General features: G+C 41.8%; 2 protein-coding genes across 3 annotated transcripts; both read left to right on the top strand.

Moving 5' to 3' along the window:
- The first annotated feature begins 1131 nt into the window (after nucleotides 1-1131).
- LOC135546015 (G2/M phase-specific E3 ubiquitin-protein ligase) lies at nucleotides 1132-4433 on the top strand. The gene is made up of 4 exons (XM_064974071.1): nucleotides 1132-3007; nucleotides 3210-3378; nucleotides 3463-3677; nucleotides 3883-4433. Exons 1-4 carry the CDS (start codon nucleotides 2983-2985, stop codon nucleotides 4212-4214), a joined length of 741 nt encoding a protein of 246 aa, XP_064830143.1. The 5' UTR covers nucleotides 1132-2982; the 3' UTR covers nucleotides 4215-4433.
- A 5048-nt stretch (nucleotides 4434-9481) lies between these two features.
- LOC135546016 (glutathione S-transferase P-like) lies at nucleotides 9482-13184 on the top strand. 2 transcript variants are annotated; one of them, XM_064974072.1, is made up of 7 exons: nucleotides 9482-9617; nucleotides 10417-10452; nucleotides 11501-11607; nucleotides 11938-12025; nucleotides 12153-12256; nucleotides 12442-12543; nucleotides 12782-13184. In XM_064974072.1, coding segments are annotated over exons 1-7 (627 nt in total). In that variant the 5' UTR covers nucleotides 9482-9616; the 3' UTR covers nucleotides 12971-13184. The 2 variants fall into 2 exon arrangements, with proteins under 2 accessions (XP_064830144.1, XP_064830145.1); XM_064974073.1 differs by lacking the exon at nucleotides 9482-9617 and adding an exon at nucleotides 10179-10197.
- The last annotated feature ends 5049 nt before the right edge of the window (nucleotides 13185-18233 follow it).

Below are 18233 nucleotides of genomic sequence, written 5' to 3' on the forward strand. Positions count from 1 at the left end.
TACTTTTTCCACCACTGTAAATAAGTAATTGACTTGCAGATGATGAGAACGAGACTATAGACTTGAAGGTCACGCCTTAGACTTTGCTTGGGATTTGCATGACTGATATCGCAAGATTACAGCATATTGTTGGAAACAAAGAAGCTTTGCAACTCATTCAAGGCAACAGCGTAACTTCAGTGATGGTAAATCAGTATGACTTTGCAGAAAGCTATGGAACGCCGTTTGGGTCATAAACCATGTGTTCAAAAACGCAATATTTTTAATCCTACGCATGTAAAGTAAGCAGGTGTGGGCGCAAAGTTAACGCGTTCACTCGTTAAGTTAACGTCTTCACGCGCTAAATTAATGCCTACACGCGCTAAGTTAATGCCTACACCGTCAAATATGCCGGTGCAAATGTGCTTGCAGGTGGTCCAATGTTCTAAATAAACTGCTGCAAGCGGTCCTGCGCAGTCAAATTAACGCCTACAGCTGCTAAATGTACACCTACACACGATAACTTAACGTGTTCTTTAACATGCTAATTTGACTAACCAATTTCCCTAGCTCCTCCTTTCAAACAGATTTCATTAATCGGTGTACAGTCAGTTTAAAGCATCAACACCATATTGTGAGAAAGAACTTCCTTATCCATTGCAAACAAACCCTAAATGGCTGCACTTGGCTTCTGCTCTCCAATAATCCTGGACTTGATGCCCTTCAGTCCACGTTAACAAGGTTGATTTGGGAGGGACAATATGGAGCCGTAGAGAGAACACTGTGTTCCAGCGAACTCCCATGGCATTTGTTAATTTCTCTTTTTATATAGATTTTCTAGCTTGAAAAAGTGGTAGAATTTGCTAAATAGGCTATCCTACAATGAATATTGATGGCTATTTCTCCAAAATTTCTGACAGCATGCCCAGCAGCACTACTAAGAACTCAACCAACATTAGCGAAGCTAACACCATTGCGGATCCAGGCACAATGGACCTGGTGATTCAAAGAATGACGGATAACATTACTAAAGTGATCGATGTTAAGATAGGAATGGTCTTGGAAGCAATAGCAGGCCATTCAGAAGAACTACAGAGGGTTGTCAAGTGTGTGGATGAGACAGAAGGAAGAATTGCTACTGTGGAAACTTCAAACTTCAACTACATCAATGGACACTAAGATAAAGGCACTTGAGAAACAGGTGAGCAAAATGGCGGAGCACATTGACTATGACTAAGATTATGGTCAATGGATCGCCTAAAAAAAACTCTACACACCTGAAGACTGCTGGATTTATTGACTCTCTCTGGTAAATAACTTTTAAGCTGCACCTTGGATAACTTTTACATTTGAATCTGATCATGAAGCAGTGATGTGAGTTCTCAAGTGCTCCTGTTCAGTAATATTCATATCTTTATTATTTTCTTGCTAAAGCAACTGCCACTATAGCTCAGACTGAGATATGTGTGAATCTATATTGGTGCCCAGGCTTGGTTTTAGGTGGAAGAGCCTCAATCTTCTTTTATTGATTTTCATTTCCATATATATAAAGGATGAGGCTATAGAGTGGCTATGCGGACTTAAGAGTCTACATTGGAGAGTTCAAATTCCCTGCATGTTAGTGTAAAAGTTGTTAAAGTACTGTGTGAGTTTCACCAGGTTCATATATTAATATCGCATGTTGATTTGTTATCATGCATGCCTGCATCCTGGGAGTAGGGGAGTGTGTACTTACGTTATGCCCTGCGTGCTCGTGCTCAAATCATTTTGATGCACTATGAGAGGTAGGCAGGCTTTTTCTGTCATCTTCAGAAAAGTTTGATTCTTTTAAGCACAAAGTCATACACACAGTGTTTTGTTCATGAATAATGTTGTATATATAGAGGTTACTCATAAGTGGATGGTATTGTTAAGATGCACTTGTAATTGTACTTTTTAGGATGATATCAACATTCTGAATTTAACATGTGGTTATATCAGGCTATTGTATGTGTGAACGATGGCTAGCTCCTCGAATGATCCCAGTCCCTTGTATTGTGCATCTGTTGTAGAAAGAGGCGACGATTCGCAGAACATATGTGGCTCTACAAAAGTTTTATTTCTCTTTTGGATGCAGATGCAGAATGCAGAGAGTGAGTTCTGCTTGATTAAAACTACCACACACAACGCAGAGTTACAGCGGTGCAGTACAGCACCGGCATTAGCTAGTGGGAAAACCCCCTTTTAGATCTTTACATGTTTCCTTTTGGGGTTTAGTATAGTTCAGGGTTCATATTGTTTGTTTATGCTCGGGGAGATTGAGGAGAGTTCAACACGTGGGAAAAGGTACCACCCCATCTTTACAATAGGATTCAGTCTGGATATCGGTTGGTCAAAGTGCACTGGCAGGTAACAGACTGTGTGTATGTAAATGGGAACATTAGAGGGAGCCATAACCCCATTAAAAGGAAAGCACTACTGAAGTCAATGAGCAGCAAGGTTGACTCACTTTTTCCCCTGATGCCAATCAAATTAACGTGATGAGGGACAAGGTTGATGATTGTGGCTTAAGAGATCCTGCTTTAATCTGGCAAAAATAGACATGGTTTTTAGGGATGCTGATGGAGAAGGGGCTGCTGTTGAGGGTGGTCCCTCAAGAGAATGTCTTGGGCTGCTAATGAGTGCCATCCATTCCTCTGCAATATTTGAGGGACCTGATTGGCAAAAATGCTTTTCTTGCAACTCTCAAGGTTAGTTACACTTTTACACCAACAGACACATTTGTTTATGGCAATATGTATGACTTGAGTAAGACATTTGTTTTTTATGTTATGTAATGTCCTTCATTTACTGTTTGTCTTCGGTGTGACCGCACTCTATGATGGTGTATACAAGCAGGAGGCCGCATGATTGCGGTCTGTCTGGTACTTGGGGGTGTAGAGCCACACATTTTTTCAGAGAGGCTATACAGGCAAGTGTGTCGCCTACAACCTCCTGTGCCAAAACTGAAAGAAATTGCGGAATATGACTCAGAGAGAAATTGGAGAAGGTAAGTAATTTTAGACTGTCATGGATATTATGTGACTGTTAATTTGCACTAAGTTTGAAAAAATATTAGGGTTGTAGTTGTTCATGAATACTTTTCCACATGGATTTGGTTTCCTTTTGTTGGCAGTCAATCTTTTTTAAGGGTAGTGATAATCAGTTTATTGTTCTGCTAATTTGTCCCACAACACTGTTATTGAACTAAGATCCAGCACAAACTGTTGACGAGGCACAGGAAGCGGTCATAGAGGCCACCAAACAACTGGTCATGTTGGGTTCAGTGCGATACATTCGTACATTGGAGGAGAGGGATGCCCTGGTGGAGTCAGCTACAAAGTTCTATTTAGAAAGCAGGCTACGGGATGCTGTAGAGCAGTGAGTTTCCACATATCTCAGGAATCTCATAAGTTGAGTCAAGTTCTTCAGGACAAATTCATTATGACTTTATTTACTTTATAGATTCAAAGAGGGTCTGGAGTGTCTAGGTCTCGTGCCTTACATGAATAGACCCTCAAGCCTCTTCAGAGAGGTTTTCATCTACGCTGAGAAGCCTCTTTTGGCCAAAGACATAGCTTCTCTCTTCAAAGCAGGGCTCTCCCCACCTGGTACCAATCAAAGAGCAATAGAGAGCAGAGTCGTATGTTTCTGGAGGGACTGGCTGCTGGAGGTGGAAGGTTAGATGCAAAACCATGATCATTGAAGTAACACGGCCCATGTCGGTAAAATATATCACCTAATCACTCTTACAACTGTGGGACACCATGTTATAACCTTATTCTTTCACGTAATAGATAAATTAAATCCCAAACTACTTTCACTTAGAGTATCGTGTTCTCCAATAAGTGTTACTAATGCCCCCCCCCCCTCCCCTTCTTTCAGAGGGGAACGCATACCCTTTAACCCTGGAGAAGGTTATCATTTTCACTTCGGGGGCTTCAGCCATTCCAAGGCTGGGATTCCCAGCGGAGCCACAGCTACAGTTCTTACACAAACAAGAGAAGGAGGCTGCCAGGATCTTCCCGGAAGAAAATACATGCAGCATTATTTTAAGGCTGCCAATACACCCAACGTATGCAGTCTTCGGGGAAAAAATGGAGAGTGGACTTCTACAATCACCAACATTTGGTGTCATTGTCAAAGACTCCAGTCACCCTAGTCATACTGTTTTCTCTGCTACCGCAGGGCAAGTGGTACCGGAGCACCAAGTCTAGCTACCCCCAAGCCATACAACTACTAAATATTTAATCAAATGGCTACCCAGACTATTTGCATTGCAACCCCCTCCTCTTTCACACTGCTGCTACTCTCTATGCCTAGTCACTTTAATATCTCTACCTACATGTACATATTACCTCGACTAACCGGTGCCACCGCACATTGACTTTGTACAGGTATGCCCTGTATATAGCCTCACTATTGTTATTTTACTGCTGCCCTTTACTTGTTATTTAATTATACTTTAATTTATTTAAGGTATTTTTCTTAACCTCTTACACTTATGGTGGCGCTATTTCATTTTTGGAAGAAAAACGTTCCCGTTTTAAACAAGATATTTTGTCACAAAAAGATGCTCGACTATGCATATAATTGCTACTGTTCGAAAGAAAACACTCTGACGTGTCCAGAAATACAAATATCTTCTCTGTGCGTGCCCTTTAACGTGAGCTTCAGGCAAAACCAAGATGACTTGGCATCCAGGAAATGACAAGGATTTTTGAGGCTCTGTCTTTCATGATCTCCTTATATGGCTGTGAACGCAAGAGGAATGAGTCTGCCCTTCTGTCGTTTCCCCAAGGTGTCTGCAGCATTGTGACGTATTTGTAGGCAGATCGTTGGCAGATTGACCATAAGAGACCACATTTACCACGTGTCCGCCCGGTGTCCTGCGCCGAAATTGGTGCGCAAAAGTCACCTGCCAGTATTTTTCCATGGGGCACAGAGAGAGAAGCAAGCTTCCACGAACTGCATGTCAATGAAGAGATATGTGAAAAAACACCTTGAGGATTGATTCCAAACAACGTTTGCCATGTTTCGGTCGATATTATGTAGTTAATCCGGAAAAAGTTTCACGTTGTAGGTGACTGCATTTTCGGTTCGTTTCGGTAGCCAGGCGCAATGTAGAAAACGGAACGATTTCTCCTACACACAGACGCTTTCAGGAAACACTGCGCATTTGGTATGTGGCTGGGAGTCTCCTCATTGAAAACATCAGAAGCTCTTCAAAGGTAAATGATTTTATTTATTTGGTTATCTGGCTTTTGTGAAAATGTTGCGTGCCACATGCTACACAAAATGCTATGCTAGCTTTGCATACTCTTACACAAATTAGTCAATTTCTATGGTTCAAAAGCATATTTTGAAAATCTGAGATGACAGTGTTGTTAAGAAAAGGCTAAGCTTGAGAGCAAACGCATTATTTTCATTTTATTTGCGATTTTCAGAAATCGTTAACGTTGCGTTATGCTAATGAGCCTGAGGCTTAGTCACAATCCCGGATCCGGGATGGGGAGTTTCTAAATTGATGGTTAAGGGCTTGTACGTAAGCATTTCACTGTAAGGTCTACATCTGTTGTATTTAGCGCATGTGACAAATAAAAATTTAATTAAGTTAATTCCCCTTATCTAAATGTTTATTGCATGACTACCTAGTAAAGTTCAGAATACTGCAGCCAATGTTAATTAGTTATGTGTCCCAAAAGGATTGATATTAAAGTTTCCGACAGGATCGACCATCAGCAAAAGAAGTTGTGTGGTGAAAGTTTTCAAAAATATTACAACCAATCAGAATCAGTTGGACACAGTAACACATAATGCAGCTTTATTATTTTAATTAATGTGTGATTTTAGTCGGTAAACTGAGCATTATTGCAAAGCAGTTAAGTCATGTATGAAAAGGGACTATAATGTTACAATATGTGCAATGTTATCATAAATCTTACAGTAAATATGGACAACATTTCATTTACATGTGTTATGGCAAGAAAAACAGACACTGTAATTTTCTCACAGGTTGTGGTGCAGCAAGTTGATGAGGGTAGTGGAGAAGCACTGGTGGGAGAATGGTCATTTAGTCTCACCATCTACTTTGTTTTGCTTACGGTGAGGCTGTTGTCCTATCACCATTATGTCAGGTCCCACAGCTCCTCCATGTTCTCATAATCACGTGTGATAAGGTGTACAATGGTAGTGTTGTCAGCATGTTTAGGTGTTGGGTCCATTCTGGGGATACACATTCTTGTGATAATGTAAAAAATCGAATTAGTTATTACAGGGTTTTCACACAGAAGCCTGAGTCTGCTAACCTGTTTGTGGGTCAGGATGGTGTTGAAAGTGGAGCTATCAAAGAAAACGCACTCTGACGTATGTAAAATGCATAATTGACAAATTTGTTGTGTCAACAGGCAAACTGGAATTGGTCCAGTGAATTTTTCTTGGTACACCGACAGACACTGCAGTCAAAAATGCCAACCAGCGGCTCTCTATCCTACGGTGGCTGAAGAGGTTTTGCCTGACATCAAACATTAAGAGATTCTGATTGAAGTGTCTGAAAAAATTAAAACAGAACCATAAGAGCAGATTCCTTTTTTTGTAATCTTTACTGGCACAGTGGTTTTAAAATAATTTCTAATTGTAGTCACTTTCAATTGATTCATTGAATCCAAGAACTATAGATTGTTTGCAGTTCGTAACATGAACACACAACTGACATTAAACGTTGCTTGACCGTAGATTGGGATACATGTTTTAATAACATTTGATTGGACTTAATGTTGAATACCTTGCAGTGTTGTGCATGCCAACCAGGTGAGAATCACCAGAATTAACTGTGATACTTGATGAATCAGGTCTTCTCTGTGGTTTTTGTCAGCCTCCCTCTTGCCCACTCCAAGCTCCTCTTCATGGTTTCCTTTTGCACGGCACAATTGAGTGAAAATAAAGCGGAAGGAATGGGAACCCTACTCCTTTGAAGCAGTACTATATAGTACTGGTACATGCCAGAAGTTGTAATGTTACCCTAATAGGCTTTGATGGAATGTAAATATTCCAAAAATGAAGTGAACGTTAAAGTCTACTCGGTTAGAAAGCTGACGTTGTAGATGTTAGCAAAGGTTTTACAAGGTTGTCACTGGCCAAATTTGCTTTATGTGAGCTTTTCAGTGTCTTCATGCTAGCGCGGCTAACGCTAGCAGTAAAATGACAGCCACTCCGGCTGAAGAAGTTGCCTACCTTCAGCTGTTGTTTTGCTAAAATACAAGGCTTTGGGCTAAAAACGTAACTCAAAGACATGTCCTGCTTCAGTACTAGTCGATAAGTCACATTTAGGTAGCTTGTCTTCCTTTAGTCAAAGATAAAGCAAAATAGAGACAACATAGTCCAAAAATCAACAACTACCAGGATTAATAGCGTTAGCCCAAGCAGGATGTTTTTGGAGTATCACCGTTGTCTAATCTATGTATGCCTGGCCCTGCATTCAAGCAACAATTTTGCTAGTATGTTATTTACCTTGATAGTATTAACATAGTTCAATGTGTTTCCGTGGCGGTTATAGTTTACATGTTTTTTCAGCAGGGCTTTGAATAAAACACAAAGACGGCACCGTTCACTGCGGTTAGCAGTGTGGCCGGGCAGAGTTTGAGGCTAACTGACGTTATATGATATAATATGGTAGGGTTTCAAGGCTACCAACGTTAGCTAAATTAGCTAGCCAGTATATGATTCTGGTGCTAGATTAATGTTAGCTGAATTTTATAGCCAGTGATGAGAAACAGATCCTTCCACTGTAAACTGGATGATAAACTTGATGATTCAGTAACAACAAATTCCAAAGACAAAACCGTTAAGTTGTGAAGATTCATACTCTGCTTGCAGTGGAAAAGGAAGTTCTTTCAAACTGTTAAATCTGGTTGAAAGGAGGAACTAGGGAAATTGGCTGGTAATATTTGCATATTAAAGAAAATGTTAAGTAAAGTGTGTATATTTAGCAGCTGTAGGCGTTAATTTGACTGTGCAGGACCGCTTGCAACAGTTTATTTAGCACAAGTTGGACCACCTGCAAGCACATTAGCACGGGCTTATTTGATGCGTGTAGGCGTTAATTTAGTGCCTGCAAACACGGAACTCAAACCGGCTGCGCGCGTGCGCCATCATGCATAAATGGTTTTGTCCCCCCACACCACACGCGATCACGACACTCAGGTTAAAATATCAAATCAACACTGAACCAATTATATTAATTTGGGGACAGGTCGAAAAGCATTAAACATTTATGGCAATTTAGCTAGCTAGCTTGAACTTCCTAGCTAATTTGACCCATTTAGCTAGCTTGCTGTTGCTAGCTAATTTGTCCTGGGATATAAACATTGAGTTGTTATTTTCCTGAAATGCACAAGGTCCTCTACTTCACTAATTAATCCACACATAAACTAATCAACCAAATCGTTTCAAGTCATTGCTCCTTCTGGGCTTTTTCTTCTCTTGTTTTTATATTGCGATTGGCAACTTTCATAAATTACGTTCATTACCACCACCGACCTATTTCTTCTTTCAGTCACCCATGTGGGTAAAACCAATGAGGAGATGGCACATGGGTCTCTGCTTCTATAAAACAATGAGGAGATGGGAGAGGCAGGACTTCCAGCGCAATCAGCATCAGAAATAGAACTGACTTCTATTTTAGCCCTTGGCAACGCAGACGCTCGTTGGCGTGCGCAATAATTGAATAACATAAATTCATAAATGTATTTTGCAACGCTCGCGCAAGTGACGTGAGTGGTGTAGTCAGCCTGTGCAGTCAGCCGTGTGTGTGCAATAACTGAATAATATAGATTTTTAAATTTATTTTGCAAAGCTCGCACACGCAAGCAGTGAAGTCAGGGTATTACTTCACACGAGTAGCATTGACAATAGAGTTTCGACCACGGGCTTTTTGACCCACACGGCGTTCCATACAGTGACGCCAATTTAGTAATTTTGTTGCTAAATTGTTTACCAACTTTTCAGACTACCCTGGCAACTTTGTTTTCAAACAACTCCTAGCAACAAATTTAGCTACTTTTAAAAATGTACTTGGAACTTTTAGCAACTTTTGAAAATTGACTCAAACGCTGAAATGCACGTATTTACCCTCTAAATGACACAAAAACGATTTTCTCTGTAACACACTCAGTCACAACACGTGCCTGGCTGCAAAAGTGCATTGTGAGTTACGTCAACAGCAGGCGCTCAGCTCGTACACAGGCATGCAAATCATTGTTGGCTGACTGCAGCAGTAGTAGTACGAGATCGACGAGCCAAACCCAATGAATATAGTTGGTCACGAATGTTTGATCTTGAACAGAACGCACAACATCAATCAACATCGTACAGCCAGAATTACAAAAAAGAGTGGAAGTCTGTACTGGAACAAATGTCAAATCATATTTTTGCAGAGATGGCCAGTCAATTTGAGTAACGTGATTGTGTATTCTACGTAATGACGTATTTTTACGTTACAACGTGATTTAGCAACTTTTAGCAACAAATCAACCTGCCTCCAGTAATTTACCCTGAAAATTTGTTGGCATCACTGGTTCCATAGTTACTGCCAGGGCCACTACGACTCTTACAGCATAAAAGTAAGTAACTAGCTATAGACAGTAATGCCTTTTAAACATTATAAAGCGATGTGCAATAGCTAATCTACATTAGGATTTTACCCCTCATACTAGCACACAGACAGCTGTCTGTCGTGCACTCACTGTGCCATTTCATGAAGATAGTTTTGAACTAGCCTAGCGATCTAGGACTAATCGTTTTTGCAACTTGATCGTCGACGGTAAACGAAAAAATACGACCTAAAAGCATTATAGTTAGCTGGAAGTTAGACTATTTTCTTGGTTTAAACGGAGGGTTCTTATGTAACGGCACAACCGATAGTCCTTCTACCCAGTTATGCATGGTTGACGTTTTTAATTCATTATATTCTAGCTAGCTGAAGGTGCAATGTTTTCACGTGCAGATTAAAATTTCGTATTCGAGCATGTCTATGTTTTAGTCGGTTGAGATGTGTTGTCAGACAGTGGCCAAAGGTTGTATGTTCCTTACGTAACTGGTGTGGGGTGAACTTTACTAGACCAGAAAGTACCCGGATACTCGATATGCTAAAGCTACCCACAGACTGGTCACACTGACAGATTTGATTGGCAACAAAACTATGTCAGGCAATATGTAATGTTGCATGGCATTTTCACATGCAAATAGCACTTGATACTATACATTACTAAATGTACTAAAATCAGCTATGTAATTAGTTGAAATATCAACGGGATGCAGACTTGTCAGAATAATAATAAGTCTAATTAAACTATATTGATTTAAAATATTTTTATTTGAATAACTTGACGTGTGTTGTGTTCTTGTATCTCTTCTCCACAGTGGGTCCCTACACAATCACCTACTTTGGAGTCCGAGGTATGTTGAGTCAGTTAATCCTATTCAACATCACATGCGAGAGCCTGGCTATTGTTTTGAAGTAATAATAGCCTACTATTGGAGAGTGCATTCCCTGTTATAAGCTTTTCATATTGATCATTTATTACTAAATCTTTCCTTCAATTTGACAGACATAAATGTTATATTGTGATGGAGTAAGATTGCTTGAAGTCAAAGACAAAAGCCTTGCAAATTCTACTGCGCATATTCATAAACTTTGCATTTAAGTGTCACATCCAAAGACCTTATCTGTCAATCATTACCCAATAGCCCAGGGTTTCCCAAATTGTGTGTTTTAGTTTTGTGCCCTAGCACTACACAGCTGATTCAAATCATTGACTAATCTTGAAGTTTTGGTCATTTGAATCAGCTGTAGGGCAATAACCAAAACGTTCACTCCTAGGGGTCCCGAGGACCGAGTTTGGGGAATGCTGCAATAGCCTACTGCTAGCAGCTTGAATCAACACTATAAATTGTGTTTCTATTGGTTTTAAACTGTAAGTGAAGTCATTCCAGGTGATCTTATCACCGTGCGTGATCTTTCACACAAGATATGACCTGGATTTCACCCACAGTGGCAGTTTAGCCTCACCCATACCTTTTTTTGATTGTTATCACAGGAAATACTTGGAGTATTAGTTTGGCTCAGCTGGCCCCCATGATCACTGTTCATAAACTTAAACAGTTTTGTTTCCAAAGTACTCCTATTTGTTTACATTATTCATGGTGCTTGAGTAATGAGGAGGGCTGGCTTTCTGTCAGGAGCATGTGACCCAGATTAATGTGGAGTGCACTGGTGAACAATTGTGTCATGGGACTAAGGGTTCATTGACTTGAACCCATAAAAGGTTTTTTACTTGAATAATCATGAAAAGTTGTGTATATATAAATAATTATCTCGTCTGGAAACATATGTATTTGCCCAACACTAGTGCTATGTATGACTTGTTAGATCTGTGCCAAAGTGTCTTATGATTGAGATCTGTTTTGGTTGACCTGTGCTAACAGAGACTCTTGTTTACCACAGGGCGCTGTGGCGCTATGAGAATCATGATGGCCGACCAGGGACAGGAATGGAAGGAGATCGTGGTGGACTTTGCGGACTGGATGAAGGGAGATCTGAAAGCCACTTGTGTGAGTGGGGAATGGATCATTCCTTTGTTACCATCTTTTTCATTTGTCAACCTGTTCAGTTTAGCCAGTGATGGTCTAGTGATAACAGCTGGGATGTGCTTTTGAAGGATGATTGGTTTGTTTAGTGTACACTGTTTGTTTCTACAATCTCTCCCTGCGCTTTCCATGATTCTTATTTAAGTAAAGAGATTAATCTCTTGTACCATTATTTACCTGTATCTTCTGTTATCATCGATGTAGATTTGATTCAGCTACAACAAATGTAAACCCCCATGTCCCCATTAGTTGTTCAAATCTATAATAAATATCACTTTCATTTTGGGGTTTTAGGTATTTGGTCAGTTGCCCAAGTTAGAAGATGGAGGATTTGCCCTGTACCAGTCAAATGCCATTCTGAGGCACTTGGGCCGCAATCATGGTAATTGATCTCAATCGTTATGTCATATATTTACATTGTTTTCCTCACTCTATTTATCCTTTATATTCTATCAAATATAGGTGAAAGTATAATTGACATTTTATTCTTAACTCGAATACACACACAGGTGCCTATGGGAAAGATGGCAAGGAGGCTGCCCTCATTGACATGATGTGTGATGGCGTTGAGGACCTTCGTCTTAAATACGTAAAAATGATTTACCAGGAATACGTAAGTATTCATGAAAGCTGAAAATCGGACTAAGGGTACAGTTCATAAAACGTTTTACCTGTACTGTGCAGTAAACATTTGTTTCAAAGTGTAGAGACCAAACATTTTTTTATTTAATTTATTACAGCTTAATGGGTAAACATTTATGAAGTGTCATTATGATTAATCACTTTCTCTTTTCATAGGATACTGGTAAAGACGTATACATCAAAGACCTTCCTAACCACCTTGACAAGTTTGAAGCTGTGATGGTCAAAAACAAGACTGGTTTTCTTGTTGGCGACAAGGTAATCGATGCTGCAATGCACCCAAAAATGGGTTTCTCGAATAAATGGAGTTCTAATATAGTACATACTGCAATCATTAGTTGTATATATTTACCAAAATGCATTAACTAAATGGTTTGCTTCTCTTGTAATCACATTAGTGTCTGTTACTTATCACAAAACTAGAATGAATAGAGCAGGCATCCCCATTGAAGTTAATAATGTGAAATTCTATTTCTATGATCCCCATCCTACGTAGCCTTCCTTTGCTGACTATAGTCTGTTTGAAGTCCTTCTCAACCACCTGGTGCTCTGCTCCAGTTGTCTGGATACCTTCCCCTCCCTGAAGAGTTTTGTCGAGAAGATGTCTGCCCGTCCCAAAATCAAGACCTTCCTAGACTCTGAAGCCTACAAGAAACTGCCCATTAACGGCAATGGCAAACAGTGAATTCTGCTGAACAAAGGAGGCTAAATTCCACCCCTTATACTGTAACCTGAATGGTCATGGATAATAGCCATTTTTTTGTGTCCAACTTACACATTAGCCTACAATAAGCTTGTAGTTAACTTTATGTACAATTGTTAGATACTAATGACTTTTGTATGACATGATTAATTGTAATTGTCATGTGTTCAAAAAATAAAGGGCTTTTTGAAAAGCACTTTTGAACTTACACTTGAAATTTAGTAGACATTTACAGGTTCTATAGTACATGTATCACTTCTTTGCAGTTCTGTGAATATTATGGCAATTGCCATTATAATGACAAGCCATGAAGAAGAATTGGTACAGTACATACAGAAGATGGTCAGTAGGGGGCTCTCCTCTCCTTGGCCTTTTGGCATACCGAGGTAAAGACCGATTCTGATTGGATATTCGGCTGTAGTTTTCCTTTGTCTTCCAACAGCAGTTAGGGACCATCAACATAGTGACAAATCAACATTTTCAAATTTCAATGGCTCTATTACTCCTAAAACTTTAAACTGGTTCTAGCTAACCCGATGGCATAGACACATTGCACACTTTTTTTTTGTAGATTTACATCTCGCACTATTATTTATTTACATTTTTGAAATTCAATAGCACCCACACATTTTAACAAGGTTCATGATGTACACTCAGTGGGCCTACATATTGCACACCCATTTGTTTATCCATTTGCATCTCATGCGATTTTAGTTTTATTTTAAATGTTTTAAATTTCAATTGCTCCTTGGTCATGTGACCTACAATTTTCAAACTACTTTCAGAGTATCCACTCACTAGCGATTATATATATTGCACACCCTATAGTTTGTCCATTTTATTCTCAGGTGATTTTTTTTGTTTTTCATTGTTTAGAATTTCAATAGCACCTACTGGACAAACAAGGTTCAGGAAGTCTACTGACTACCCTTCTATGTTGCACACCCTTTAGTTTGTCCATTTTCATCTAACACGATTTTACATAAATTGTGTAAACCCCCCCGGAAGAATAGTGTCACTCACACACCAATTCACTTGGGCCTTCTTCCTGGGGCCTTCCTGACCTCCAGGCAGGCCCCCAGTGACCTCTGACTCCCTGCCCGCCTGCCTGCCCTCTCCCTGGGCCTGTGAGTATAGCTTACTCTCTGGAATTACAAACACGTCTAGTCCCGGCTGTCAGGAACCATGTGCATATGGAAACCCAAAACAGACTCTGTGCACCTGGTGACCTGCCCACTTTTTCCCCACTCAGACTAAGTCCCTACTCCAACAGCCTGAGTGCCTACTACACAGCCTGACTGCTGACCCCAGTCCGGCCGCCCCTGCTCAGACTGAGTGCCACCCGCCTTGGGGGAGACCTCCTCGTGTACCTTGTGACCCTTTGACTTCCACAGCGAGTCACAACCTGACTCGAAGTCCCACCAGAGCACGGGCGACCACCACCTAGTCCCCTACCTATCGAGAGCCCAATGTCAATGTCTTACGCCTTCTATCCGCCTGCCTGGGCTCTCACACTCTGTGTCTGGCCTCTGGCCCATCTGCGTGCACCTGGTAACCGGTTAGTACAGAAGGATGGTGGTGGAGGAAGACGCCTTCCGTCCCCGACAAAAGCTTGGATTGACAGCTGACTTTCAATAAATCGTAGTGTGTGAGGTTCTCTGCTACGTATGAAACGACCCTCAACCTTGACCCATTCACTTGTCTACGAGTGAATTAGCACCAGGTTCCCCACAAACATGCGGTGCGCATCAGGAGGGGGGTGGCAACGAATCCGGCTGCACCCCAACCCTAGTCATGAGCCAGATCCATGCAATTCCGTATCACTGCGGGTTCAATGGGTTAAGTCTCTGCCTCGATTCTAGTGAGCATAGAGGAGACCTCCCCACCTACAATGTGTGATGTCCCACACTCAGGCAAGCCTGAGGCCTGGTAGTGTCAGCTAATGGTAAGGCACATACCATCTCCACTACATGCTCCAAGGAGCGTGGATGAGAGCTCCCACATAGAATGTGAAGAGTCCCGCACCCAGGCGAACCTGAAACCTGGCAGTATCCATAACCGCTAAGCACATTCCATCTCCACCTTAGTGCTCCACTGTTAGCGGGTCCAGTCGAAGCCAGCGTTCGATTCAAACCTTTGTGGTTTAGAGTTAGCTAAGTATACGGGGGTGCGTGTTTAAACGTTTCACCACAGCCGCTCTGTGATCCGACTGATGCCAGTACTATACTTTCATCAGCTGTCTCCCAGGACTTAACTCTCCCCTCCCAGCTAAAGCCAGGGATGTGTTCAAGCCATCATTCTCAGATTGGCTTCCTGTCAAGGTCAGGATTAGTTTACAAGAGCCCCGCAGCAAATCATTGAGTTTGGTGGAACCGCCCACACATTTTCATGCTTGACCGAAAGCCCCATATTCCAGGATCGACTGCCGCCATCCGTAAACGATCAACAGCCGTCACCATCTGCAGGTAACTCCAGTTTGGATTGCATCGTTAGCGACACCTGAAAACAGGTGACACAGAGAGGGATCGGAAGAGTCCTGCTAGAGGGCTATCTCGTTATCTCCCTTACACCCCGTGTACTAGAGACAGTTTTCCTCCTAGCCGTTGGAGAGACTCCCTCAAACAGGTGACACACAGAGTAGGAGTTGGAAGAGCCCTCCAAGGGCTATGGTACTATTTATCCCGAAGTTATGGAACTGACCTTTCCGTCTTTCGTTATCTCCCCTGTCTTAACCTATTCGAGGTAGTCACTCTCAGCTGGACCAGGGTTTCGTTCGACCTGAAGGCACCTTCTGCTCAAGTTTGTTGCTATGTTAGGGCCATCTGCAAGCAGGTAACACAATGTATGGTTTGGGGTCGCCCATATTTGACTTTGCATGAATTCGGGAAGCATGGATCCCCAATGTCCTGGGGTAAGGAGTCCTTAAGAAGGTCATAGTTACTCCTGCAGTTTACCCGCGCTTCATTGAAATTCTTCACTTTGACATTCAGAGCAATGGGCAGAAATCACATCACGTCAACACCCACATTGGGGCTTCACGATGCTTTGTTTCAATTAAACAGTTAAATTAAACAGTCGGATTCCCCTAATCCACACCAGTTCTAAGTCAGCTGCTAGGCGCCATCCGAAGTGACCCCATGCGAACAGGGCAGGCGAGCGCCGCAGCTGGTGAGATCCGCGAGAAGGGCCTGGTGCGTGTCCAGAGTTGCGACCGCCAACCGGCAACCGCCGGACCCAACCCCCCACCTGCCCCCCGCCAGACGGACACCACTCGGACAAACACTGGCACACAGCTCATTGCGAGACCATGCACGAGAGACCGCGAGATGGGCCGCACAAAGAACTTCCAACGGTGGCGAATGCTCCCCCAGCTGGCGGCTTGAGCCCAGCCCCACTTCGCACCCCGACCCAGCCCTTAGAGCCAATCCTCATCCCAAAGTTACAGATCTGACTTGCCAATTTCCCTTAACTACATTGCTATAACATCCCAGAGCCTGTTCACCTTGGAGACTTGCTGCGGATGTGGGTACAGCCCGGCTTGAGATTTACACCCTCGTCCGGATTTTCAAGGGCCAGTGAGAGGTCACCGGACCCTGCCGGAACCGCAACACTTTCCAGGGCTTGGGCTCCTCTCTCGGGGCGAACCCATTCCAGGGTGCCCTGCCCTTCACAAAGAAAAGAGAACTCTCCCAGTTGGAGACTTTTATCTCCCTCACCAACTTCAAACATCTGCTATCTGAGCAGTTAACCGATCGCTGCAGCTGTACATAGTCTATTGGTAAATAGCCCACCCATTTTCACCTACCTCATCCCCATACTGGTTTTATTTATTTACTTTTCTGCTCTTTTGCACACCAATATCTCTACCTGTACATGACCATCTGATCATTTATCACTCCAGTGTTAATCTGCAAAATTGTAATTATTCGCCTACCTCCTCATGCCTTTTACACACAATGTATATAGACTCCCCTTTTTTTCTACTGTGTTATTGACTTGTTAATTGTTTACTCCATGTGTAACTCTGTGTTGTCTGTTCACACTGCTATGCTTTATCTTGGCCAGGTCGCAGTTGCAAATGAGAACTTGTTCTCAACTAGCCTACCTGGTTAAATAAAGGTGAAGAAAAAAAAAATTCTCTGGGATCAGTCGCATTACCGCATTGGACACCTTGTGGCGCCCGTCTTCGCCAGTCCGTGGACATTCTGAAAGTAGTTTGAGGTCATTTGGTCACATGACCAAGGAGCTATGGAAAATCTAAAGTTTACAAAATTGATGTAAAGTCGTGTGAGATGAAAATGGACAAACTAAAGGGTGTGCAATGTGTAGACCCACTGAGTGTACATTCTGATCCTTGTTTGAGGTCAGTAGGTTAAATGATCAAGGAGCTATTGAAATTAGAAACATTGAAAATAGATTTAATATCGTGTGAGATGAAAATGGGCGAACAAAAGGGTGTGCGCTATAGAAGGGTAGTCAGTCACATTCTGAACCTTGTTTGGGTCCAGTAGGTAAAAGAAAGAGAAACGCACACCTATAAAGACGAGGTGCTGGCTAGCGGAGTAGAAACACTCTTGGAGCTCAGATGCAAAAATTGAATACCAACGTTTCGACAGCCAAGCTGTCTTCATCAGGGTATAATCACAAACACTGCGGGATGACTCGTTTATATAGTGTCAAAGGACACAGGTGTCTGTAATCATGGCCAGGAGTGGCTTAATATCATTGGTTAATAATCAAATATTAAAATGTAATACAAAGAGCAGCATACAAACAAATGGATAGCATACGATCATAGATTAATTTGACGATACAAGTTTACACACAATTACAATGGCAAAGTCACAATAATCACAAGAATGGCTTCAGATCAAAATCTACGTTGAGACCGAAGGGCGCAAGGGTCTTTAAATTAAAAATCCAGGCAGACTCTCGTTTTAACAATAAATTATCAAGGTCACCCCCTCTCCTAGGGAGGGTGACATGTTCGATGCCAATATAACGCAGAGACGAAATCGAGTGGCCTGCCTCCAAGAAGTGGGCCGCAACTGGATAAGTCAAGTTTTTACACCTAATGGTGCTACGGTGCTCTGAGATACGTACTTTTAATTCGCGCTTTGTTTTACCTACATAATTTTTACCACAAGGACAAGTTATAAGATAAATAACTGCCTTAGTGGAGCACGTAATAACACCTTTTATTGGGATCGATTTCCCTGTTTGTGGGTGTTTGAAGGATCTACAT

The sequence above is a fragment of the Oncorhynchus masou genome, chromosome 9 (genome assembly GCF_036934945.1).
Source record: "Oncorhynchus masou masou isolate Uvic2021 chromosome 9, UVic_Omas_1.1, whole genome shotgun sequence".
NCBI classification, from domain to species: Eukaryota; Metazoa; Chordata; class Actinopteri; order Salmoniformes; family Salmonidae; genus Oncorhynchus; species Oncorhynchus masou.